Source organism: Scatophagus argus, chromosome 14, assembly GCF_020382885.2.
Source record: "Scatophagus argus isolate fScaArg1 chromosome 14, fScaArg1.pri, whole genome shotgun sequence".
Classification (NCBI taxonomy): Eukaryota; Metazoa; Chordata; class Actinopteri; family Scatophagidae; genus Scatophagus; species Scatophagus argus.
The window spans coordinates 10,524,676-10,549,932 of record NC_058506.1 but is presented as its reverse complement, the minus strand read 5'-3'; the positions used below and the strand labels follow the sequence as shown (position 1 = coordinate 10,549,932).

The window sequence follows — 25,257 nt, the reverse complement described above, 5'->3', positions numbered from 1 at the left end:
TCAAATGACTTATGATAAGTTATCTCCATAAGAGACTTTGTGGCTGCAACAACAAAATTGAGGCTGGTCCTTTTTTTTTTTCTTGTTTCAGTCTTCAGTTTATCTCAAAAATTTACACCAGCATGGTGGTTTTGGCTCAAGTCACAAATTAATAAGACTGAGAGAGAAAACTGATGATTAATAGTTAAACATATTTCAGGACAAAATTATTATTTTGTCACAACTTTGTCTATACGATTGAAAGAGTAACAAATGTTAGCAACTGTTTGACCACAGGCTTTTTCCCAAAAAAAGCACCGCACTCCATTTTCACTCATATTCCACGAGACTTTTTTAACATAAGGCATTCAGAGTAACTGTATTTATTTGTGAATATGAATCAATTCTCGTTCTTAATAAAATCTAAACTCAAAAATGTCCAACATCTTTAATAAGTTCATAACGCTGCACATCAACAACAGACAAATTAACTGACAGCTTGATCAATCTTCCGAACAATCAAAAGGCAAACCATAACATTTCTGAAAACTATATTCTCCTACAATATGACAGAAGCTTCATGTTTGTGTCTCCACTCACATTATTATAAACAAAAGAAAACTCAGCTCATATGGTTGCAGATTAACTGCTGGCTACTCCTGTTTCACCGTCATATACTTTCTACCCTTTTAGATAAAGTAAAAATTATTGAAAATCACTTAGATGATCTCCAAAACACAACCAGCCTCAGTAAACTTCAGAAAAAAAAGTCCCCCCCACAGGATGTTGTAGATGCCAGAGTCGTTCCACACAAATAAATCAAACAAATTGATTGTATAACGAGGCCTTGCACTGCTCAACAGACACTCCTCTCAGTGGGATCATGTTTCCTTGCAGGCTCAGGTCTCCTCGCTCTGTCCTTCACATCTGTGCTTTCAGCAATGACTCAGTAAAAACAGTCTTGGGCAGCAGAGTCCACAAAAGTCCAACAAAAACGTAAATAAAAATGTTGCCTCAGAGAGATGTTTTTCTAAAAAGATAACTTTTCATCAAAAAGGATTATGGATGATTTAAAAAAAAACAACATCCATATCAAACATCCACACCATGTATCAGACAAGTGTACAACAGGACCTTGTTTTTGATGGTAGTGAAGTTCTCTACTCCACTCATTTGGACATGTGCTTCTTCATACGTTGAATCTCCATCTGAACCAAAACAAAACAAAAAACAAAACAAAATATGAAATCATGAATGCAGTTGCAAGAGAGTAAGTCAAATGTTCTGACCTTAAAGTCATTGTGCCTAGCATAAAAATTATTATATCTGAAACATTATTAAGGACAAAATAACTGCATAGCAGCTACACCCTGTGGGTTGTTTCGTTTTTTCATGCTGCACCTGTAAAGTCAAGCGAATCCTTTTCTCCTCATCGAGCTCATTCATCAGCAGCTTAATTTCTTTGCTGCAACACGAAATAACTGTCAAATTAGTGCAGTAAAAAAATCTGTCTGGATTGAAACTATAATAGAGAGGGACGGGAATATCACACACCAGGGTCCAAAAAAAATCTGAGCAGGGAGTGCACTAACAAAGCCATACTTGTGCTGACTCTTCATCTGATCTAACTGGTCCCTCAGGTCTCTCAGCTCTGTCTGCAGCTGTTCCAGGTTCAGTGACGTCTGTTTGGCTGGATCTCTGCTGCGCGGGGGGTCGGGGTTGAGGACTGTGGGCGGCGTTGGGTGTAGCACGGCCGAGAGAGCCTTTGGTAACACAGAGGAGAAGGAATTCGTCGACGCGTTTTTGGGTATTGCTGCCTGTGGAGAATAATCCAACATTACGTGGCTGACAGCACAACGACAAATCTGAGACATATTAATTAGAACTTGAAGTTGTGCTCTCGCACTCACAGGCGGGGCTGGCCCATTTTGACTCGTTTCCTGTGTCGAAGAATTCAGCTCTTCACGCTGGTTTTCTTTTCTTTTCTCCTCCATCATCAGATTTACCTGTAAGTTAAGTCTAGTTTGAGACATCTGATAAGTAATATACATTTAAAGGTTATTTCACCTATTGGTAGTGCCAAAAGAAAAGAAAAGTTTGGTGTCCTCGAACAGTCAACATGGCCTTTAGGTCAGTAAAATTCAGAAAATCTAGTTTATATTCATCACAGAGCAAGTATCTTCTAACCTTTCATGTAAGGAGTGACAGTAGTTTTCTTCCACTGCTGTATGGTGTGGTTGTGTGTGTATGAGGCAGCTTAGAAAGGTTAAATTTATCCCAAGGACAGATGGGACACAAACAGACCAGACTACGCACTCCTTCTCAAGCAGTGACCCAAGTTATAGTGGTGGTGCACTCTAAACTGTTGTTAAAAGTGGATATACTTCCCAGAGTGTGAAGCTCTGACTGTAACCTCTCATCTGCAGCATGAGCTACCTGCTCATTCAGCTTCTCCGTGATCGACACAATTGACTCAAATTCTTCAGTCTCTTCGAGAGAAACAGAGAAGAAGTGTTAAAACCCACAGCTAATTCAAACCCGTCTCTGGCCATTTTCACAGCAACAAATCTACATTTTTCTGACCCCTAAGCCAGTGTTAACATTCAACCCTTTGAACATGCACGGCTGTGTTTCAAATCATGTTGCAACAGACGAGTCAGTTACGAGGCTTACCAGGAATGAGGGCTGAGCTATAGCTGCCCATCGCGACAGAGAGGAATACAAGTGCAGAGAGTGAAAGACAGACAAACCTGCAGAGTCTTAAAGTCTACATCTACAAATGACAGATTGGAGCATTGGTCAGTGGAGGAGACATCAACAGACACTGGCTCAGTACACTCTCACGTCATGCTACACCTTACAAAGTGAAAAACAGTAATTATTGTTTCACTATTACCTCATAATAAGACAGCTACTCCGGTGTGCGTTTTAAACTGAGATAAGTCTTTATCAAAGTAGGGGGAGCAGCAGAGGCAGCTGTGTCTCTCATGCCACAGCACTGAACAAATGTGCAACACATGCTGGAACCAATGCACAGAGAGGATCACAGGGACAAATCATACAGCCATTAGTAAAACAGTAAACCAATTACCAGATTATTGTCAGTTACAATGGAGGATCTGGTGCACACACTCACCTTGTTTGTCTGGCGTCGCTGGTGAGATACAGCAGCATCTGTGGTAACACGACACCAGCCATTGTAACCCGGTGTGGTCTGCAGAGTATGTTGTGATGAGGAGCGGTACAGTCAGGGCTAAGTTTAGCTCAGGACAGAGTGGAGCGCCACTCCGCTCACAAATAACACAGGGGCAGAGCCAAGGGCAAACTGAAGGCTGGGAGTAGCTTAAAGAGACAAGCTGGAGGGCAGTTACACAAAAAACTGATGTACCAGCTGGGAAGACTCAAAATAACAGCAAGGGTGATGACTTGCATTCATTATGAAAAGTCAGGATCTGTTATAACGAAGTGTTTAAAGGGTCACTCCACTGATTTTACACATCAAGTCCAGCTTACATGAATATTATTCGGTGAAATAAGCTGTAAAATGTCCTCTGTGGCCCCGGAGGGAGACTGTTTGAAAAACATTACCCTGATGATGCCATCAGGTCGTGTCTGTGTGTGTGCGCACACGAGAGAAATATGCTGTTGAAATGCACTATGGGAAATGCAGGATCCAGTGTTTTTGGAGCTTGTCCCGCACTAGGGAAATAAAGTGAGGGTATCAACAGCTATTGCTTAATTTTGACCATGCTATTTCAAAACTCTGTCTTTTGATTCCTCCAACTTATGGTTAACTGCAATACTTAAGTGCGTGAGTATAATTCTGTAACACTCTGAAATCATTTCATATTTCATGACACTGAGCAGCACGTAACAATAAATCAAGGCAATCATTAAAACTGTGTGAAGACAGATTCTCTCTAATTTAGGTAATAATGCTACTAAATAAAGAATATTAATAAACTGCAACATTTTTCAAATTTTACTTTAAGTTTGGGGACATAAAAACTGATCTACCAGCATTATAATAAGGTTGAGAAAATCCTGCATTACAGGTTAATGATTTCTAAAAAGGGCACTATGGATGAAGTGATTCTTCCCTTTGTTCAAATCTACAAGCAAAACAGGCTAAGCTCATACAGAGTGTGTTAAATCCAGTTTTATTTCAAGTCTCCAACAACAAACTGAACATGTGATTATGCAAGTTTTACAAGTAGAACCGAATTCTCTTTCAACAAGCTGCAGTTTCTAAACAAAACACCCATGATTAATCAAATATCTGGTGACAGATCTTCACAAACAATAAAAGGTGAGATTAAAGTAAATATTTCATGGATTTTACATCAACTACTGCTGGTCAACAAAAAAAAAATGCTAAAACTATTTCTGTAAAATGAAGACTGCAATATAAACAAGCAGAAAGTCCTAAATAATTACACACCAGAAAAAAACAGGACAGTATAATGTAAATATGTTACAAATATTCTAAAACAAAAAGTGCCACAGTATTTCAAAAACTCAACTGAAACACTTGTAGCAGAGAACAAAAGTAAGCAACAAAACTCCCACAATATACAGGCAGGATGGGATTGCAGGGAGAAAAAAATTGTGCAGTCCATCCAGCAGAGACGACGTTATTCCATGTTTTCCTGTATCATGTCTGCCAAATGTGGGACCTGTGCCAAGAGGTCAAGAAAACAGTTCCTTCTGAATACAACATTGCTTTGAAGATTTTGGAAGATGAATGACAAATGCAGCTATAACTGAAGGTGGACAAACATTCAGCTGACTGAATTTGTCATGATGCTCCCTCACAGCCATCACATCACGGTAACTCACTAGAGCACGTCACCAGCGCTGTTGGTTGGGTCCTCGGTTGTATGGCGGACGCTGACGCATCACTCTCATGGTGCGGTACTTGGACATGATACTTTGGCTTTTTCTGAACACTGGCCTCTGATTTGGGAACGGTCGTGGCACTAAGGTCTCCTTAAGAAACACAAGAAATCCATATGTGAGTTGTTTAGATAGCAGTCGGTGAGTCGTTCCTGGAGAAACCGAGTGACTACTGAAGAGGTTATGCATACCATGAGTGGTCTTCTAACATTTCCGAACAGTTCAGGGCCTGTCCTCCTCAGACCACCAGTGACTTTTGGTCTCTGAAAACCACAAGAGTGAAGGCTGAGTACGTTCAGTGAGCCAGTTGATAGATTTGTCATTCACAGTTAAGAGTTCAAATATAATTGCACAGCTCCAGGTATTGAGGCCAATACACAGCCAGAAAGCTGAAAAAGCAGTTTACAAGAGCTTTTGATCTTCCTGCCTCAACAGGCTGAAAACAAAATAATACTACTATTTCTTGATATAGCTGCAAACTTTTGCTGACAGTATACTCCATTCCATTTAATATTTTTACCTACTGCTTTTGACCATTGCACATTCACCGCAGTAATTCACTGTGAAATATCATAGACAAATGCAGGAGCTCCGCATAGTCTCTCTACAGCATGTGTTTCACGCACCTGCATGGGGCCGGGTCCTGGTCTCCTGAAGGGCTTCCCACTTCTGTGGTTGTCCTGCATCATATTAAATGGTCTGCGATAATAATAAAGTAATATCAGAAACTGGACACACTGGAAAAGACCACACTTCCAAATGATGCAGAATCTTGTATGAAACACTGAGAAAACAGACTGTGTGACATGTACCTAAACATCCTCTTATCCAAATAGCTCCGTTTTCGGTCTTCAGGCGATGATCTGGAATCATTCATCCTTGACAGTCGGTTGTTCGCGGTGGCGTCTGCATCTGAACAGCGTTTTCACAAAAGAAGACAAGGGATAAATCCTAAAGCAGAAACTTAAAAAATGTATCATACAAAGTTCAAACTTAAAGAACAATAAAGGAACGTTAGGTGACGAGACACGGAAACAAAACAGTTGCACAACAGATAAGAGCCTCTGGACCGCTATGATACAGGAGATGGCAAAAACAACTAACCAGTCTTCGGTTTTGGACTGTGAGCTTTCGGAGGCGAGCCGTCCTTAGAGGAGGAGTCCCAGTGGGACAAAACAACAAGGTCTCGTTTCTCTATGGGAGAAGACCTGAGGAGAGATCAGTGGAGGCAGTGTCAATCAGCATTCTTAGCCAAGCAACATGTGAGGCTTATGCCAGTGTATGAACATTTTAAATGTAGCCTGCAAACATTAACATCACATCATTCAGGTTACCAGCGATTAAAAGGAACAGACTGCAAGTATGAAAATAAAAAAATCATCCTGTCAGCTCTTACAAGTAATGTAATTTAAAGCAGTAATGAGCAGCACTGTTTTGCAGGCAAATGATCATAAAGCTACGCATCACATATGGGTACTTACAAAAAATCACGGAATGTCCACGCTTCTTTACTCCTACTTTTGTACCCTGAATGAATCTGAGCTCTCCATTTACTCAGCCAAATCTGGGAGAGAACTTTAAGATATGGGTCTAGATCACATCACCAAATCTTCAATCATCCCTCTCTCAGAGGCACAGGAGAACAATGCTTTTTTATATTCATTTTTTTTTCTTTACGGTCGGACCGAACTTCAGAAGGTTTTGTCTTAAGGCCATTCCTTGTTGTTCCTTCATTTTCATCATCCAAACAGCTTCAAAGGATGCACATCGTTGTAGTGTAGAATGAGATCTGAGTCTTGGTGGGACGTGAAGTTCTGAAGTGAAAGGCTGAACACGAACAGGTTTGGTGATTGCATCACCTTAACAGCTTCTTCTCCAGAACTGAGGTGGCTTAAAGAGATGATCCAGAGTGTGTGTCCGACCAAGGACAGGTCCAAGTTTCAAGACAACTTTTCCTTCAGATCTCCCACTCATACAATTTGGGGCATTGGAAAAGGAAGGGATTTAATAAAGACGATCAACTGATTGACTGTGCAGAAGAAACAGGAACTGAAACAAGCACAGGGCTCCTTTCCTCTTCATGTAAGTTTCAATGGAATAAAGAGCTGAGAAGGGACTAACAACATCTTTTGTCCAACACACTTTGCCAGTGTCTTTGCAGGCTGATGCGCATTGGCCGCATTAGTCTTGTAGTGCAGCTACTGAAAATGCTGATTTCTCTCAGACTGATGAGGCACATCTACATTTAGGTTCACATGTCAGATTAGACATGACAGCACATGCTGACCTCTGGGTCCAGCCTGACAGCAGAATACGGTGGTATGGTAAGACTGCAAAGACCAAACTGATCTTGCTTCTGTTCCCATGCAGTATCAAGTTGGAACTCAGACCACTGAGGGAATCCATCTTTTACCCCGTTTGTCTTTTCCATTGACGTAGTCTTGCTTTGTGTTCTCAGCCACTTCATACATTATTTTGCTTCAGCCATTCAAAATGGCCTGTATGACTACAGGCATTGTTGGTATAATTAAAATAGAGGTGGCCATGTAGTAGCTCTATGGTCGCAGGTTTTACTCCTGAAAAAGCTTTGACATGGCCAATGCTTGATGAATGTGAGTTCATCCTTGACGTTTGCGGGACTGCAGCGAAGTAGAAAACTCCAGTACGTAGACACACTGTATAGCTGTAGTTCAGCCGGATGGGAATGGTCCAGCACCAGTCACAAAGTCTCACCCTTGAGGTGGTGAAAATTCTGACAAGCCACTTCTGTGTTGGGCTGTGCTTCTGGTTTATAATGCATGCGTACATACAGCTTCGCACCCACATTAAATCGTGAAGATTAAAATTCCTTACCATGGTGACTGTTTGCTGAATTCTGTCTTGATTTTTAACTTTAAAAATTTTAAGTCTTATTTCTAGCCAATCTTGAGTTTTAGAAAGACACTTCATTTCATTGATTTAATGTGCATTAACACTGGAGTCAGAAATATCTATAATTTATCAGTGAAAATGACTGCAGGTGCACTTTGTCAATTAACTCTGATGAGCCAGTAATGTCCTTCAGCAACAGGGATTCCTCTTCACTGTGTCGTGGCTTTTTTTGGTCCACTTTGTCATAGTGGTTATATTTAAATGTAACTCAGAGTGTCACAGCACAGACTAACTTTGTTTTTGGAAATTCCATGACCACATACGCCACTTCACGGGTGACTTGGCTGTCTCATTTGTCAGTTAGTGCAGTGAACAGTCACCATTCAACGTTGATATTCATTTGAAGCATCTCTTTTCCAAGATCCATGCATGGCTGACATGTTGTCAATAACTTGAAAAGGGGCGGCAAGGTGATTTCAATTTACATCATGTTAAGTGGAGTCCTCTTCAGGTCCTCAGTTTCCTTACACAGATGCTGTTTTACATTATATGTTGTAATTTCAGCTTCAGTTTGCTTTTGTTTTCTATCAAAGATGAAGGGGTCTTCACAACATGCTGAAGAGCATTTCTTTCAAGCTTACCATGCGGATACTCCTTCAACAGCACAGACCAACTAATTTTCCACACTCCTCATCAACGACATTAAAGATGAGGCTTCAAAAACAGGCTGGCTTTATTGATATGGTGCTTAACTTAGCACTTTCTCTTCAGCTCACTTGATAGGACGATATTCTGAAACAGGGGAAGCACGCAGACAGGGAGGCATTCGAAAACCTTTGTAGCTTTTCATCAACTGAATCAGTGTTGCACATTTAGCTCATCACGAATTCTCCATTTTCCACAGCTGGCACCACCTTCACATAGAGACATTCTTTCTTGATCTCCTAATCATCATCAAGCCCCTGCGAACAGTGCTAGAAGGAAAATACCGTACCTGTGTGTGTTCAAGGACCGGCGGGACTCCACCTGTTCTTTGCCTGTATCAGAGTCTCTTGAAGACTTGCTGGCACTGCTTTCTTCTTTCGAGGGTGACTGTTGGGGTTTTGCTCCCCTTGGTTCCAGCTTTTTCAGGGGGTTAGGGTTTGACTGGAAACGTTTCTTCCTGATTGCAAGAACAGAGTTGACATTTCCTCGTGGGGCAGCGTCGCCCAGACGAGGCCTGGCTTTAACATATGGAGGTAATCTGAGCTTCATGAGAGACTCTGCTCGAAACTGTCTGCTCTTTAACAGGCAACTTTTATCCCTAAGAGCCAAAGGTCTACCACTAAATGGCCTGGGAATACTGAGAAGCTGGGGTCTCTCTCTCCTGGGGTGTTTTGGATTACCATGCTCCAGGGCAGGGTCTGAGGAAGGCATGCTGATGTTTGATATCCTCCTCTTGCGGGGTCCTACCACTTGCCTCTCCTGAGGGCTTCTGTGGTAGGAGGATGATGGTGATGGACCTCCTTTCCATGAGGGGGATCTGAAAGGGGGCAGTTGAGGGACATCTTGTGCCCTCTCTCTACTGTGGGATCTGCTGGCCTGCCTCTCCACCGGGCCACGCTGACGTCTGGAGTCGTGCTCAGATGACCACCTGCATATCCATCAAACAATAGAGAAATCATTACAATGACAGATCCATTGCCATGTTAAGTGGGAGGTGGAACTTTTAACTTTTATCTTAATGCAGCCCCATTATAATGCCATGACAGAATGAAAAAGGTAGGAGAAGTATAGCAATTACAGATGTAACACTCCTCTCGCTCGCAGGTGAACCCACATACACCAGACCCCATTAATCCCCTCTAATAACTACGAGCTGGGGCAGAGTAGAGGTAATCATTATGACCCCTGTGATTGGGAATACTCGGCCAGCTTCAGGCCTCCTCTTTAATAATTTTACCCAGCTGGGATTGTTGCTTCACTCCTGTACCTCTCTGGCATAGAGCCTCTCCCATGGATCTCTCTGGGACTCCTCTGTGACCCAGAGGGTCCGTGTTCTCCATTGTGTGGATGAGAGAATGCTCCAGCCTCGTTCCAGCGCTTCATGCCATGACCTGAGTGCTCATGGGGCCTTTCTCTGGGACTGTAATTCTCACGAGGGTCACGACTCCGGTGCTCCTGATGCAGAAAACCTGGCTGCCGTTTATGGCCCCTGAAAGATCCCTGGTAGGGTGCCGTGGAGCCTTGCCTCCTGTCAGCGAGGTGACTGTGAAAATGTCTTGGAGAGGGTGACCTGTGACCTGTGGGGTGGCCATGGAAAGGCGGGCCTCTTTGACTCTGGGATCCTTGTGCAGGACTCCGTGAGGATGACTGATGCGGAATATGTGGGGAGCGGTTTGGTCTAGATGGTGAAGGCCTCCTCTGGCTATGATGTGGTTCCATTTTGGGAGGGTACGATTGAAAGGAATCCTGATTTGGGGACCTCCAGTGATTGAAACGTGGCTCCCTTTGCTCTCCCATCAGGGGGGCTCTTCTGACAACTGGGGGCCGTCCTCTGCCTCTGGATTCTCTTGAGTTAAAAGGGGCCTTTCCTGGGTAGCCCTGGACATCTCTTCGACCTCTGGAGCTGGGGTTGTAGTTCCCTTCATTTGGACCATTGCCATGACCATCTCCATAAGGTCTGATAGGACATAAGAAAAGAGATATTAGATGTTTTACAATACATAGGGCTAATTCAAAGTAATTACAATAAACAATTAAACAATCATGATCATTACATCAGTAAGTATCTGGTTGCAAAGTGACACGATCAAAAGACCTTACCTGGGTTTTAAGCGTGGTGGCCCAAAATGCGGTCGGACCATCTTTAGAAGTGAGTGAAAATCTATGAACAAAACACAAATTTATAAGAGTAAAAAACTGAAAATGTTGATTATCCTATGGCCTACTGCTTAATATGTATGAAAGCAAAGAGCGTACAGTATGTGGGCAGCATTAATAATGTAATAAACCAAATGAGCAAATTCAAACCATTCTAAAGCAATGGCACAAAGTGCATATTTCCATTAGAGATAAGGTCTTATCTTGCTCAAACCAACCCCACAGCAATATGTAAACCATTAATCAAAGATAAAAGTCAATCAACCTTAAACTACTCAATACTGTCACAGATTAAAGAAATTACGCAACACACAAATTAACACTGCATTCCAGTGGTCTCCATTCAGGCGTTTTGTGTGAGCGTAAAGTTCTTTTCCAATTACTGATCAGCCTGTTACACCAAGCGTACAAACACACCCATGGAGTGCGTTTGTGCATAGTATTTTTGATTCTTACAGCAAAAACACATACTGCTCAATGTCAGCACACGTTGGTCGTCTTTTTCTAAATACGCTCTACTGATAACACACAAAAGCCTGAACGTGAGACTCGAGTCGGCCAACAATACAGGATAGAAAAAAAACACTAAATAAAACACACAAAGAACACATTTCCGCATGGTGGACTAAATCGGCTACGAGGTTCGGCTTGGCAACTATTCCTGGCGAGCGTGGGGACAGATTAGCGTCCAAAATACTTTATTCAGAATGGCCTAGTCAGCAGTTAACTCCAGACGCAAGATCACTGAGAGAAAAAGTAAGGCCTCGAATAAGCGCTGTATTCATATAACATATGTTTTTTAAAAGAAAATAAAGAATTAAAACGACTGAAGATTACAAAAGACCGTCTACCTAAACCTGTTTATTTAAGCCGGGTATGTTTCTGGATTCCCTGTCGGTTCGCTTTTAGTCCTGATCCTTAAATCCTGGTGAAGGATCTGGGCACATCGTGCTTCCATTTTTGGCGACAAACAGTTGGCTGAGAAAATAACACGCCTCGGTCAGTACATTCTTCCCCTGAGGAAACCAGATCCTAGACTAGACTGATGTGCCGTTAGTAACGTATCCTACAGCAAGGTCTCTGGTCTGATTTACATTTAGCAACAGAAACGTTGAAATACAGGTCGAGTTAACGCTAACAACCTTATCTTAGTGCTAAGTCTGCTAAGTCTGCTAAGGCGAGTTAGCAAGCCCTGGTATTTCGTTTGCCACGCCGTTGGACGCAGAGAAAATGACATTCATAAAACAAAACGAATAAATCAGTAAAATAACAACATAAATCCCGAATGATGTGTTTGACAACGATTAAGTGCAGCTTCAGTCAATAAATCACCTACTTACCAAACACCTACCGTCGATTACACTACGGCTAAGTGCGACACAGTCGAGCTGTTCTCACTCGTCGCAACTCCTTCGCCCTTCAAACATTTTACAACCAAACTGAAGTGCCACCTACTGCCTCGGAGTGTGAACTACACGTTGACGCCATAGTCGACGCAGGCTGCTTGAATGACCCCGACCGCCGTCATCTTTAAAAATATAATTATTATATTATATGTGTCCTCTCAGAAAGACCTGTCAGTGAGTCATACCATGGGTTTTCTGATGGACCCAGCTGACACACCAATAAGAAAAACTGACTGATGAACAGAGTGATCCCTGGATATGTGTATGGATATTATTATTACTTAAAGTTGAAACAACACCTTATAAACTTTAGGAAAGTACTGAAGGGTTCAATACAGGGCTGCTGTAGACTGCATTAATTTTATCTGTCTGTAACAACTAAACTATCATCGGTCTGTCTTTGTGGTTTCTTTCTTTGAACATCTCATTCTTTATCTCTTTATTCTAACGGCCTTTGTTTCTCTATTCATCCTATTTCATGAGTGTGTTCCAGATTTAATCAGCTTTCCCACAAGTTCAGTGCTTAATAACACAAACATAAGCAAAAAAAGAGTTTATAGTTTTACATTTTATTGTTTCTGATAACAAAGTTATGATCATGCTAACCATGCGCAATGTCTGAAGAAATTACATAACTTAAGGTATCAAGCTGACTGTGACAGACTTATCATTTCTTTATATTAATATGCCTTTTCTTAAAATCGGTCCCCTTTGCCAAAAACAAACAAACAAACAGTCGTGTTTAAATATGCAAAACACACAGGAAATCCTAAATTTCAAATACTACATGTAACTTACAGACATATGATTACTTAAGACAGTAAAACACCAGGCTTTCTATTGTCTCAGGAACATTAATGTCACTTTATAAGTGACATGACAATGTGTACAAGCTGTGGGCATAATTTGCAGCATGACGGAAATGATGTGTTTCAAACCGAGGTTCAAGTATTACAGGTCACACACAACAATACAAAACAGAAAGGATGGACATACACAGCCAGAAGACCGACATTAAAACCCAGTAACCAATCAGCCCCTCATAAGGCATCTTTACCAAAATTACAATTAGACATAGCACAGAAAATTTCAAAAAAATTTGTAGTTATTTTAGGAATTGCTCAAGAAGTTAAAGGAGTCCATTGGTTAATTCCTACACAGGACCACACAGTATAGCAAGATGGAAGGAGAAACACTGTAACAGCACACAGCGTCACAGCATCTTTATAGCTACAGAGATACTTACAAGTTGATTGTTAAGCAAACATTCCTGCCCTAGTGCACTTCAGTCTTATATATCAATGGCTAAAAATCTATTGATTTGAATCTAGGACTAATAGATAAATGCATCTATTAGCATTGTGTCTTGGAAATCTTTTACGTAGCAAGGCACACATAATTTTTAAATGACATGAAGTTGCTCAGTTGTCAGTATTTTCATAACCAGAAATCCATAATTAGTATCACTGTAAAATGTGAAAAGTGAAATCAGCTTTCATTAATGCAGTTACTGTATATTTGCAAGAGTCCAAGCCATTCTCTCTAGTCTGCAACAAACATGTAGCAATGTACTGTATCATCATCTCTGCTGATGCCATGATTTTTTTTTTTTTTTTTTAATGTGCAGTAACATTCATCTTGACAGTTTTGGAATCATCCTTCTCACTCACGTGCAGTTAGAAAGTCCCAGTCTGAAATAACATGAAGAATAAGGAGAATCATCTCATTGCCATGAAATCAAAAATGTGAACAATGCCATGGTTGATCTTGTTGGGTTAACAAGAGTGAGGGACTGCAGAGGTCCTGAGAGTCCTGCTGGATTTTACTTTGTTAGACAAATCCATTTAAATTCCAACCAAATCAATCATCAACACATGCAGGGATAACATTACCTAGAAAGAAGTACTACTATAGTTTCATAGTACTATTGCTAAAGTAGCACTATGAAACTGAAACGGTCTTGCCTGTACAAGTGCTGTCATGAGCGCCCTGAGCAGGTGTCAGACCAGTGAGGAAACAGCAATACTGTTTTGTTTTTTTACTTTATAATATTCAAAATCCTCATATTTGTCTTTTTTGTTATTATTTCACATATCCAGACACACTTTCTTTCCGTGACCCTTTTTCATGTGTGCTCACACACACACACACACACGCACACAAAGACACACACATACAGGCACACGGAAAAAACAAAATCTTTGATGCATCAATCCAGTGGTCAGCTGATATGTAATTAGACTACAAGATATATTGGGTTTATATTGCAAGTCACAGTTTACAGTTTTTTCTTTTCAACAATCTCTATGGCTCTTTTCCCATAAATGTAGTGACACACGGGCGCATACTCAACAGTGACATCCTGTGTGTGTGTGTGTGTGACAGAGAGAGGGGAGAGAAAAAGAGAGATTATCGACTACTTAACATTAAGTTTATTTGAGGACGGAGGCGGCGTCCCGATGAGCTTTGAGTCCGATATGGGACTGACAACACCCTCAATGAGGTTCTTGTTGCAGTCGCCGATGCTGCCTTCAGAGGACAGTTTGGGGTAGGTGACGCTGCCTGTCAGGTCCATCAGATCCTCAAGAGCTCGAGTGTCACTCATACTGCCGTGCTGGATTTCATTGACAGGTGAGAACTCTGGGATGGAGATCAGTACCTCCCTTGAAGCCGGGCTGGAATATAATCATAAAAAAACCAAACAATTACTTGTAAAACTTGTGTCCAAAATCACTGGTGTCCTTAAAAATGATAACGTTGTGCTACTCTAATGACAACAGGGTCACCTGATGACTCACCTCACCTCCATGGACTGCACCTCATCACAAGATCGCGTATCCCTCACATCTAATGGCTCCAGCTTGATGGTTGGCGGGGACAGCACTGGCAGGGGTTTCACAGAGGGTCTAACAGCTTCCACCTGGGGCAAAACTTTAACTTTCCCTTCAGCTGCTGACACACGCACGCTTTGTTGTTTGCTTACCTCAGCAGTTAGATGGCTGCTCATTAAGGCACTTCCTTCACCTTTCACTGCTCCATTCATCACACCACCCTCTCTTTGCTTGACTCTGGCATCTGCTGCCAGCTTTGTCGGCTCTTTATTTATTTGTTCTGTGGCTTTGTTTGCTGTGTGCTGCTTGTTCGCATTTATTTCCACTTCTCTTCCCTGTTGGTTGAGCTTAGGTTGGCCGGTGCACTCCTCACTGGTTTGTTTGGTGTCCTTTCTCTTGTCAGGAACCCTTTGAGTCGGTGTCTCTTGATGAGTGATGTTTTTAACTGGCAAACTCTTCTGATTGTCCATCTGTGCTGCAGCTTCTTGCTTTACCAGGGCACGTTCATTCACGTTAACCTGGACTGTGACCTGCTCTTGAACCTGAAACTCAACCTGTTTGATTCCCTGCTTGTTCACCTGAGTATTAGATTGAACAGTCTTTTCTTCACCTGCAGAAAATTTAAAACAAGCAAAAAAAAAAAAAAAAAAAAAAAAAAAAAAAATGTGGACTTAACTTTATTTGGACCATCCATGTAACATCAAGCGAATTTCATCTGTGTTGTTGACTTTTGTCCATTCATGCTAACAACGGTGGATGTCACTGATTTCTGATATACTAAATATTGACTTTGGATCAATGATAAAACCCAAATCAGTGGCGGAAGAAGATTGGCAATAATCCTCTATAATATGTAAAGGTCCTGCATTCAAAAGAAAAAGAACAATTTTACAGAATGGCCCACATTATTGGATTATCATTATTGATGCATTGAGGTATCATCACTTTAGTGTTGTAGCTAGTGAAGGTGGAGCTAATTTTTAGTTACTTTATATACTGCTAGTAGGCTTAAAATATAATAATACGCCATATTTCATGAGTTGCATTTTGTATTAAGTCTGCAAGGTATCTAGTAACTAAAGCTGCCAGACAAATGAAGAGGAGTAAATGTACAATGCTGGGCTCTAAAATATAGAGTACAAACAGACAGTGTCATAAAATGGACACAATAAGTAAACTACAAGTAACTCAAAAATCTGCTTAAGTACAGTCCTTGAGTAAATGTACTCAATCACTGGAATTAACACTGGACAGTCCCAATAAAGCATTAGTTCACTGCGAGCAGTGCACTCCCTGAATAAATCTTCCAAGGGCAATTTCTAGAGCAGCTAATTTTACAGTCAGCTCCCATGGCACTGCTCCACTGTGAAAGGTGCACCAAGACGAAAGTCCTTGGCTACCGCTCCGTATTCAAGAAAATTTTATATAACCCCGACCACATGGTTGTGAAGGCACAGCTCAAAGCAAAAACACACAAATTAACAATAAAGAATTCCGCTTGGTCGACTTAAGCTGGTGAGGACAAGGATCCAAGCTGCTCATTCCAAAGCATCAGAACTGTTACATAACAAGACAATGACAAGAACGCTGGAAAAATATTGGCATCTGTCCCCAACTGAGACGTCACACAAGCCAACTCATAAAAATGTAAACTGCTGCTGCACATGCTCAAAATAAGCTAAGAAATGAATAATAAACCACACATGCCCTGTTTGCATTTTTACAGCTGCAAGGCATACTGAGAGGGGTAGAGTAGGCGGGGACAGCAAGCAAACTGAAGTATTCGCAGGAAGGCCGAATATCACACTAACCTGGCGGTGAGACGGGCTTCGTCTCCACCTGCTCCTCCTTCTGATTCAATGCAGAACAGAGACGATCAAGTCAACGTTTTGGGGGTAATCAGGACACAAAACCCAAGTATCACCAACAATAGAATTTAATAAAGATAATAACAACAGAAAGTCAGAGTTTTCAGTAAATTAAAGTTTCAAAAAAATCGCACAATCGATCGGCAGGTTCTTACAGAGAGCAGGACTACTGTACGAGAACAGAGGACGTCTCTTACAGTACCTTCAAGTCAGCTTCGCCCTTCCTAGTTCTCTTCATGATCTCCTCAATCCTCTGCAAAACAATACATCAATGTTTGGTCAAACTGTGAACTTTCAACAATGCAGAGTGCAACATGCAATCAGCTTGCAATGGGTGCTTTTGACTAAAGTAACCTTTTTCCTTAGCAGCCTCTCCTCCTCCTCTTGTTGCGTCTGCAGTTCTCTGTCTTGCCGCTGACGCTCTGCATCCTCTTGAGCCTGGACTTTGGCTTTTTCTCTCTGTTAAAATGAACAGAGACATTTACATAAAATTCCAAAAGTTCACAGGAAATCACCCAAAATCAACCTACCTCTTTGTCCACCTGGCTCTGTTGCTCCTTCTCCTGCTCCTCTTTCTTTCCCTTGTCTACCTCTTGTTTCGGCCTGCGAGGAGCTTGATCACTCTTCATTTCTTGATCCTTTGCCTCCTGCTGTCGCTGCTCCTGTGCAGGTTGCTTCCTCAACTGCTGTTCCTTTAGTCTGATAGGCAGGTACACACACTTGTTACATCTATTTACAGACTTCAACTCCACAGACTATTTCATGTTGTCTTTGTAATTTATTCAATGAATTCACCTTTCTTCTTCCGCGAGTTGCCGTTTTTTGTCTTCCAGTTCTTTCTGAGCTCGGGCCTGACGCCTACGCTCTGCCAGCAATCTGGTAGCCTCCTCTGCATTTGTTGTGCCAGCTGCCACCTTTACTGTGGAGGCACAGGGTGCTGATTCTGTCAAACACAAAGAAAGACTTCTGTAAGACCATCCTACAATTTAATTTAGCGTAAGGTTGCACACACTATGCTGTCATTTGTCTAAAATCCACCTTTTTTCTTGTCTCCATCCTTCTCAGAGGAATCCACTTTGGGAGACGTGTCGTTCTTTCTGTCAGGGGACAGATTTTTTTCAGGGCGGTTGCCTCTGAGATGCTTATCAAAAGTTTCACCTTTGGATGATCTGGATTTAGCGATTTCACCGTTGACCATATTCTTCTCAGCTTGTGAAGATGAAACCGTGCTGTTGTCAGATTTCTTTTTAACTGCACTCTCATGTTCAGATTGTTCACTCTGTTTTTCCACCTTCTTGTCTTCTGCTTTCCTATCATCGGTTGACAGGTTTGGACGATGTCTTGTAGGTGAGTGATGGTACTGATGTGCATTGCTAGGAGACTGGGAGCGCATCTTAGCTGCCAGCCTGCAAACAGATAAGAAATGTTTGTTTTGAGGCAGGAAAGAAATGTATAATGTGCTATGCAAACAAGGCAATGGTCCCAGCTGACCATCAAACAAATATTCTTACTTGGAGGTTGTAGGGGAAGCCAAGATCCTGGTGACACTAGCAGGAGATTCAGATCTTCTCAGAGGAGATCCACAACCAGGGGATGCAGTTCTTCTGTCTCTGCGCAGACGCTCTTTCTGTAAGTTATAGTGATTAAAGACACATAATCACACAGCTATCCCTCATTTGATTCTTACAGATGCAACGCAAGTACGTCAAGGTACAGCATATGAGTATGCGCAAGGTCTGACCTTGGGGGTATTGGGAGTGGAGTGAGAGCCTCCCTGAAGTCCAGCTCTGCTGGGATCTGCAGGGTTCAGCGAGCTGCAGAAAGGTGACCTGTGAGGGCTGCAGGGCGCTGCGTGATGACAAACATGATGCTTATCAAATCAGATGATGGTAAATAACAGGTGACAGGGGGACATTAATACAGCAGGCAGGGGGTGGAGTGACTGAACAGTGTGTGCTGCACCCAACTGAAGCTTACAGACTCATTTTTGCAGCCAAAATCGGCTGGATGATTCTGCAAAACAAATTAAGATGAGGCTCTGTCACATTTTAAGGCACAATCTTCAAGTCCTCCTCGAGTCAAAAATGTATTTTTTCTTCTTGTTGCTACAGTTGAATGTTTGAGCATCACTGTGTAGAATGATGCAATGTGAACAATCTGACACTACAAGGTTGTTTTTTACATTCATTCAATTTTTTTACATGCTACTATTGCAATGACAAACTTTGGCCCTATCAACTCCCAGTCAGCTTTAGTGTCCTATTGAACTTTCTAAAATTGACAAACATGGAGGGTCAAATTTCTGCCAAAAAAGGTCATTGATTTGCGAATATATCCCAGTAGATTAAAGCCTAACTGGGGCATATTGACCACTTTGTCTGGAGTGTGTCTGCTACTACACAGTGTGATGCAAGCACACAAGTGAACAATAATCCTAAACCCAGTTCTCCACATTTGTGTCCTTGCCACTCCCAAAACAATGACAGAAAATGGAAACACACAGAGACCTTGTGCAAAGTCACAATCACAAAAGCACACTAGAAGCAGTCTTCTTCTCTCCATCTTTTGCCATCTGTAAACAGTAATCTCTAAAGATTGCAGCCCTCTCGGTGGGATGCCTGTATCAGTGTCTATTTTAGTGCACATATTTCTATTCTAGGTCATGTGCGATTAATCTCCAAAACCGTCTGCTCCAGGGAGCTGGAGTCAGCACCACTTAGCTGCTTTCACTTTGAAACCCTCAACCTATGTTATCAAAACAGAAGTGAAACAAATGAGTCTACAAACTTCAAAAATAATAGCACTGATGTTTGAGATCATTGAGATTTTCCAGTCAATGCGATCCAGTGTCCTTTAGCCTGTTTGTGCTTACTGAGAGGTTACTAATCCGGGGAAACTAATCCAGAGGTTGACTTCTAGGGAAATCCGAAAGAGAGTCACACATATTGAATGTATTTATTTGCTAAGACATAAGTGGGATAAAAATGCTGAGTCAGAGGTGATGAGAATTTCCTCCATGGTGGAGAAAATGACTGCAGGACACTGGGAAGATGGAAATGTTTCAGCTTCGTTTTGCCTTAACATGAGGTTAGATCATAATAAGAGAAATGTTTGGATGTATGTCAGTATAAGCTTCTGTGCTGATAAGATCTGCCCCTGAAGCCTGCCTCCACTGTACTGAACCTCCACCCCATCTACTGCGATGACAACTCAAAGATAAAAAGCCACTGCAGCAGAGTACAAACACAGCAAACACAGCGAAACCTGGAGTACAGACAAAAGTACATTATATCTCATTTGCACAACAAGGACTCCATTAAAAGCAACTGAGCAGCTTAACATGCATGCATCACACGGACAAGACATTTGCCTTTGGTTTAAGACGAAGCTTCAGCACACCCAAAGACAAACAAACACACACATGGTAACGGCTGGATGAACAGGAGGGGAGGTATATTTGGGTGGGCAAGGGGAGGGGGCTTGACTTTACCAGATTCGCTGACAGCAGGAAGGGGGGAGGCAATGCCATGGGAAAAGGCGGAGGCAGCAGAGAAAGGGAGCGGGGCATTCTCACTGTCACCTACAGGCAGCGGGCGGAGCAGAGCAGAGGTGAGCAGTCAGAGTGTTATGAACAGTTTATTGAGCAATTCCTCATCCACATGTACGGACCTGGATGGGAGTTAACATGCCAGCATGGATGCTGCAATTTTATGTGATGTAAACTGTGCTTATTTTTGGCCTGATATAAAGTCACTGTGTGTAGACTTTGAATATTTCTTTAGCCATGGAAACACAAATGCACAGTTTCAGATGATTTCTGTGTTCAGTCAGTCAGACAGACACACAGACAGCAGTGCAGAGATGTGTAACCCCATCCTGTCTCTGTGGGAAAACCAGGAACACATTTCTGCTCATGCGTACCTCAGCAGCCGAGCTGTTGGCAATGGACATGGCTCTCTTTAAGAGCTCTCTTTAACACACACACGCACACACCTATAGCTATAGCATATATGCCTATATCATACACACAAACACATACTACGGTGTCTCACAGAAACACAGCAAAATGCAGTCTTTCTGGACACAAGCACACGTTTTTCTTCCACATCCTTCAGATCATTCACATTTGATTGTTCAGCCATCCGCTCCTGTTGTATTCAAAACCCTCTCTATTCACAACCATAAGCTCAGTTCTTGCCTGGTCCAGTTGGGCAGCCTCTGCTCCAGCGTTTGGTCCTCTGCTCCAGCTGAAGGCTTCGCTCCAGAGAGCGTTTCATCAGGGCCTCCAGACGCTCCTGAACGCAACACAGGAGAGCTCTTGCCTCACTACTAGTTTTGGTTCTTTGTTGATTTTATACAACATCAATAATGAGTTACATGGAAGTTTTTATGTCCCTTTAATGTACGCAAAGAGTGTGTTCTTAGATTAGACAAATTTTGATTAGAATATTTTGCTAACTCAGCTGACCCTCTCCTCCTCGAGCTGCTGCCTCCTCTTCTCCTCCACTGCAGCTCTGCGGAGCTCCTCTTTCTGCCTCTGCTCCTCCAGCCGCCTCCAGCGCTCCTCCACCGTGCGTTCATACTGCAGACGAGCTCTGCGCTCCTTCTCCCTGATCAGCTGCTCCCTGGCCGCTGAAAGAGACAATTCTATATCAGGTTTCCACGGAAAAAAGTGCAGGACTTCATCATGAATATCACAGCAGAAACAAAAGCCCTTCTATTTTTTTTTTGTACATTGTTTATAGTTTGATCAGTATATTTTAATCCCGATCCAAAAAGACCTTTCTAGGAGTAGTGTAATTTTTCTTTGGGGTCTGGTAATATCTGTTTGTATTTTCTGGCAGAAATACACTGACAAAATCTACCATTTTTACCTAAATTTGCATGTTCTATGGTGAATTCGATCATCATGAAGATAGAAAGCCTGTCATCATCAGGCAACTGCAGGAGCCGAATGATTAACTGTGAGTGGGAGACCTACTTTTGTGGATTATTCTATGTTGCTGTCATGTTCTCTGAAGTGACTTAACTCATCACATCAAAGACTCAGTGAACTCGGGGTAAATCTTCCACTGCTTACCAAAGAGCTTCCATAACCAATTAAACTGAAAAATGACATGACAAAAAAACTTTGCAGTCAAACTCTCCTGAAAAATAACAACTCAAAGGCATTGGAGAGCTTCACAATTCATAAAATCAAATCAAAATATCATCCAGGGCATCACATACCCAGACTTCTCTCCCTCTCCTCACGTCTTTCTTTGGCTAATCGCATCCTGTCATCTGTCTTCAAATAACCCTCTACGACTGCAAAATCAATGAAGATGTCAAAGAGCATAAATAATAACAATAAAAAAATCCAGAGAAGAGTCAAAAATAACTTGACAGAAGTAAACTGAGACTTACTTTGTTTACCTGCATGGCTGTTACTGATGTTAGCTGCTAAGTGTGAAGGGGACGCGTGTCCGTTAACGTGTGGCTTCTTCTCTGTGTTAGACGGAGCTGCGATCATCATGACAGGAAGAGAGTGAGCACACACAGCTTAGCCTACAGAGGAATGACGGTGCTGACCTGCAGTGCTGCTTTGTTACCAGCAGAGGGAAACGCTTCTTCAGCTCTGTGTGGGGCTGATCTGTGCTAAATGCACTGTGTTGCAAAAGTAGCCCGATGCCAAGGGCAAACTGCTGCAACAGAGAGGGGAGGAAAGTGTCCTTGATGTGATAGTCACTCCACACATGCTGAATGCCTCTTTTGGTTATTGTTGCTGAGCTCATGTTGCGGCTGTAATCAGTCCCTTGAATACACTGATAACAGAGCAGCCCTGAGACACATTTTTTTAATGCACACAGTCCTACAGACTCATAGTATGTATTCTGTAATGTTTCTCTCTTAACTGTGCATTAATCCGCATCGTTGTGTAAGTCATTATCATCCGGATGAGACTCACAGCAAAGTTAGTTACGTGCCCCGAAGCTGGAGAGCATTACTCACTCAGTTTTCCCATTCTGACTGGAGAGCTGTGACCGTTTGTCGGAGATCTTTTGTCAGGAAGTAGAGTGACGGACGGTGGGGCCATCTTTTCACCTGACGCCCAAAACAAAGAAAAGAATATAAAGTGTGTGAGTGTTGGTCGAAGCAGTGAGCCACATTCCCACCTCGATATAATAAACCAGAATGGTTGTGGTTGAAAAAGGTGCGAATGCAGATACAGCCAAGAAACCATACACTGTGTGTGTGTGTGTGTGTGTGTGTGTGTGTGTGTGTGTGTGTGTGTGTGTGTGTGTGTGTGTGTGTGTGTGCAATGTGTGTGGATTAATGGTCTCAGCTCACAGATGAGACATCACACTTTGACTCAATTGGAGTAAATGCTTAAAATATGACACCTTTCTTGGTTAGTAAACTAAAAGAAGGAATAGCTCAACAAATTTCTTATTACAGATGAAACAAACTCCATAAATAATTATTAGATAAATCTATAAATCAGTAACTACATTTAAATCTCAACACAGTGAGTGAATGCTTATTTTTCAACGACGAGCCTTTCGGGGAAAAAAAAAAAAAAGTTTAATTCCCCAAATTCAAGTCAATCGATGAGTGCGCTGAAGGCTGCCAACACAATGAGTCTGTTCACTTGATCAAGTGAGTTACGCTCTTTCCAGTCAGGGCAGACAGCACTGACTCAGTCTTAACTGTGACTCGTTTGGCTGATGTCAGACAGGAGAGCTGCTGCCCGCATTTCATTTCGCTCGCTTGACCTAAACTTTATTGCTCAGTCGACTTGAATAAAACATGTCACTGCACACATTCATCGTGCTTTATTTCGTTTTCCTTGAGAACATTGTATTGTTTTCTTCAGTGGCCACAACGGGTATTTACTGTAGCTATGGTTTTGAGGTGAATACCGCTCATACTCATATTATTCCCATATGTTACAGAGCTGTCCAGGCATTATGTTCCAACATAACTTATGTCTTCAGCGGTCACCTTGCATTGGTTCCAGTACATTGTCATTGGACAGTATTTACTCCTTTCCTGGTTATTTCATTTATATAGTCATTTATATAGTTGTATTAAATGTGACTACTGGCCTACAGGGATATTTCCCTTCTCTGTGGGTGTGGACAGTAAGTAAAAGTACATCTTCATCCTGAGCCAGTCTTTAACCCACAAAAACACCACACAATGGTGCTCAGAGAAATGACACAGTGTAATCCATGGGTCTCTCCACTCTTTCTCTCTCCACCCATTTGAGCCCTTTTATCTGACTGAGTGGCATCATCACAAAAAAAAAGACAACACACACACACACACACAAAGTCTGATTTTTGCTTTGGAGGGTCAGGACACTTTGCTCATAAGGGGATTGTAATAACTTACCACACGTGACATCCCTTTATGAGAACATTCAAATCGCACAAAGACAAAAGACAAACACGCACACTTTCACTGATGGTTAAAGAAAAAACACTAGGCCCTGTGATTTTGGTTTATTTTCCTGAAAAAAAAAAAAGACATCCCTCTTCGTTTATGACAATGCGGTCTTACAGACCTGCATCAAGTGAAAACACAACCAGCTCAGAGCGGGTAAACACAACAGTGAGGCACAGACCAGCATCACGCACATAAAGCAGAGGAAATGTCAGTTGCGTCATTCATGAGTCTGCTTTAAATCGCGCTTCAAACACAACAACAGAGCCCGACAGCGTGATGATACTAACCTAACGAAACGTACAGCAAGCTTACCTGTTATTGCACTGGATGACGGGACTGCCTTCGCCATTGTAGCTCTCACAGGCAGAATACACCCAAATGTAGCCTATGGACCGCGGTCACCTAAAACGCTCCGCAGTGATGCCGATGCAGCACAGGCTTCCCTCCACAGCAGAGGAAAGACAAAAAAACCCCAAAACAAGCAGACACCACTCAACTAGATGGCTCGAAGGTCATTACGAAGGCTGGAGATTGGGGGCAGGACAGGAGAGTGTTGTTTGAATGGAGGAGAGAGATGCTGGGACTGGAGCCGAAAGATGATGTGCACAAAATCGAGTTTACTATCGATCGACCTCACGGTGCGTCGCAGCGTAAGTCCGCCCTGATAGGCTGCACAGGCTATCAACACATTACCGGTAGATGGAGGAGATTTCCTCTGTGCGCACAGCTCTGCCCAGTCCAAACCTCGTTTAACTCAGTTTTAAGTCGATTGGGATACAGTGACAAGCAGAAGGACAACACACAGAATCGTACGTGCTCTCCTATTGGCCCAACAGTTTGCACCCTATATCAATTTAACAAATAACTGTTTCCTAACTTGGTTTTATTCACATGAGGTTAACCCTGATAAGATATTACAGTGGCCCATAGCATTTGTAAGGCCACATATTTGTCCTATTTTGGATAACAACCATCAAATGTAATATCTGGTTAAAGTGGTAGCAGATAGATTAGGCCCCTGGGGATAAAATGAACTGTGGTTCCCAATGCTGAAGTGCTTACTACAGACTACACATGGCACCTTTCCTGCAGTCCCAAAAAACAGATTGCATG

At 42.2% G+C, this 25,257-nt stretch overlaps 3 protein-coding genes across 10 annotated transcripts; all 3 read right to left on the bottom strand.

Moving 5' to 3' along the window:
- Positions 1–411: 411 nt before the first annotated feature.
- On the bottom strand, positions 412–3,269 carry LOC124070501 (SH3 domain-containing kinase-binding protein 1-like). Of its 5 annotated transcripts, none has more exons than XM_046410453.1 (5): positions 3,116–3,265; positions 1,890–2,999; positions 1,582–1,742; positions 1,381–1,444; positions 412–1,187 (listed from the first exon to the last, which is right to left on the bottom strand). In XM_046410453.1, the coding sequence occupies exons 2-5, from the start codon at positions 2,028–2,030 to the stop codon at positions 1,149–1,151; spliced, it is 405 nt and encodes a 134-aa protein (XP_046266409.1). In that variant the 5' UTR covers positions 2,031–2,999; positions 3,116–3,265; the 3' UTR covers positions 412–1,148. The 5 variants fall into 5 exon arrangements, with proteins under 5 accessions (XP_046266409.1, XP_046266406.1, XP_046266408.1 ...); XM_046410450.1 differs by having other exon boundaries at positions 1,582–1,796; positions 3,116–3,253; XM_046410452.1 differs by lacking the exon at positions 3,116–3,265 and having other exon boundaries at positions 1,582–1,796; positions 1,890–2,752; positions 2,876–3,109.
- An 849-nt stretch (positions 3,270–4,118) lies between these two features.
- On the bottom strand, positions 4,119–11,984 carry si:ch211-114c12.2 (uncharacterized protein LOC336578 homolog). Its single transcript, XM_046410449.1, has 10 exons — positions 11,960–11,984; positions 10,552–10,612; positions 9,719–10,408; positions 8,741–9,379; positions 5,980–6,083; positions 5,688–5,787; positions 5,502–5,574; positions 5,067–5,138; positions 4,819–4,968; positions 4,119–4,655 (listed from the first exon to the last, which is right to left on the bottom strand). The coding sequence occupies exons 2-9, from the start codon at positions 10,590–10,592 to the stop codon at positions 4,828–4,830; spliced, it is 1,860 nt and encodes a 619-aa protein (XP_046266405.1). The 5' UTR covers positions 10,593–10,612; positions 11,960–11,984; the 3' UTR covers positions 4,119–4,655; positions 4,819–4,827.
- A 583-nt stretch (positions 11,985–12,567) lies between these two features.
- On the bottom strand, positions 12,568–24,942 carry map7d2a (MAP7 domain containing 2a). 4 transcript variants are annotated; one of them, XM_046410735.1, is made up of 17 exons: positions 24,457–24,941; positions 22,705–22,797; positions 22,129–22,215; positions 21,943–22,020; positions 21,182–21,345; positions 20,912–21,008; positions 20,204–20,293; positions 18,455–18,561; positions 18,225–18,340; positions 17,752–18,119; positions 17,509–17,656; positions 17,244–17,412; positions 17,068–17,172; positions 16,916–16,966; positions 16,657–16,696; positions 14,813–15,455; positions 12,570–14,689 (listed from the first exon to the last, which is right to left on the bottom strand). In XM_046410735.1, exons 1-17 carry the CDS (start codon positions 24,491–24,493, stop codon positions 14,431–14,433), a joined length of 2,652 nt encoding a protein of 883 aa, XP_046266691.1. In that variant the 5' UTR covers positions 24,494–24,941; the 3' UTR covers positions 12,570–14,430. The 4 variants fall into 4 exon arrangements, with proteins under 4 accessions (XP_046266692.1, XP_046266693.1, XP_046266691.1 ...); XM_046410734.1 differs by having other exon boundaries at positions 12,571–14,689; positions 22,120–22,215; positions 24,457–24,940; XM_046410736.1 differs by lacking the exon at positions 21,943–22,020 and having other exon boundaries at positions 12,568–14,689; positions 22,120–22,215; positions 24,457–24,942.
- Between the last annotated feature and the right edge of the window lie 315 nt (positions 24,943–25,257).

Bases quoted from the DNA above. Each gene is read 5' to 3' on its own strand.
- si:ch211-114c12.2 (XM_046410449.1), bottom strand. From the start codon at position 10,592: ATGGTCCGACCGCATTTTGGGCCACCACGCTTAAAACCCAG. The intron at 5,139-5,501 runs GTGCGTGAAACA...TGTGGTTTTCAG, and splicing joins CAGGACCCGGCCCCATGCAG to AGACCAAAAGTCACTGGTGG. The intron at 4,969-5,066 runs GTATGCATAACC...GTGTTTCTTAAG, and splicing joins ATGTTAGAAGACCACTCATG to GAGACCTTAGTGCCACGACC.
- LOC124070501 (XM_046410450.1), bottom strand. From the start codon at position 2,030: ATGTATATTACTTATCAGATGTCTCAAACTAGACTTAACTTACAGGTA. The intron at 1,445-1,581 runs GTATGGCTTTGT...TTCGTGTTGCAG, and splicing joins CAGATGAAGAGTCAGCACAA to CAAAGAAATTAAGCTGCTGA. The intron at 1,188-1,380 runs GTGCAGCATGAA...GTTTTGGTTCAG, and splicing joins GGATTCGCTTGACTTTACAG to ATGGAGATTCAACGTATGAA.
- map7d2a (XM_046410734.1), bottom strand. From the start codon at position 24,493: ATGGCGAAGGCAGTCCCGTCATCCAGTGCAATAACAG. The intron at 21,346-21,942 runs GTATGTGATGCC...TGTCTCTTTCAG, and splicing joins GGAGAGGGAGAGAAGTCTGG to CGGCCAGGGAGCAGCTGATC. The intron at 18,120-18,224 runs GTAAGAATATTT...ATCTGTTTGCAG, and splicing joins GCTTCCCCTACAACCTCCAA to GCTGGCAGCTAAGATGCGCT.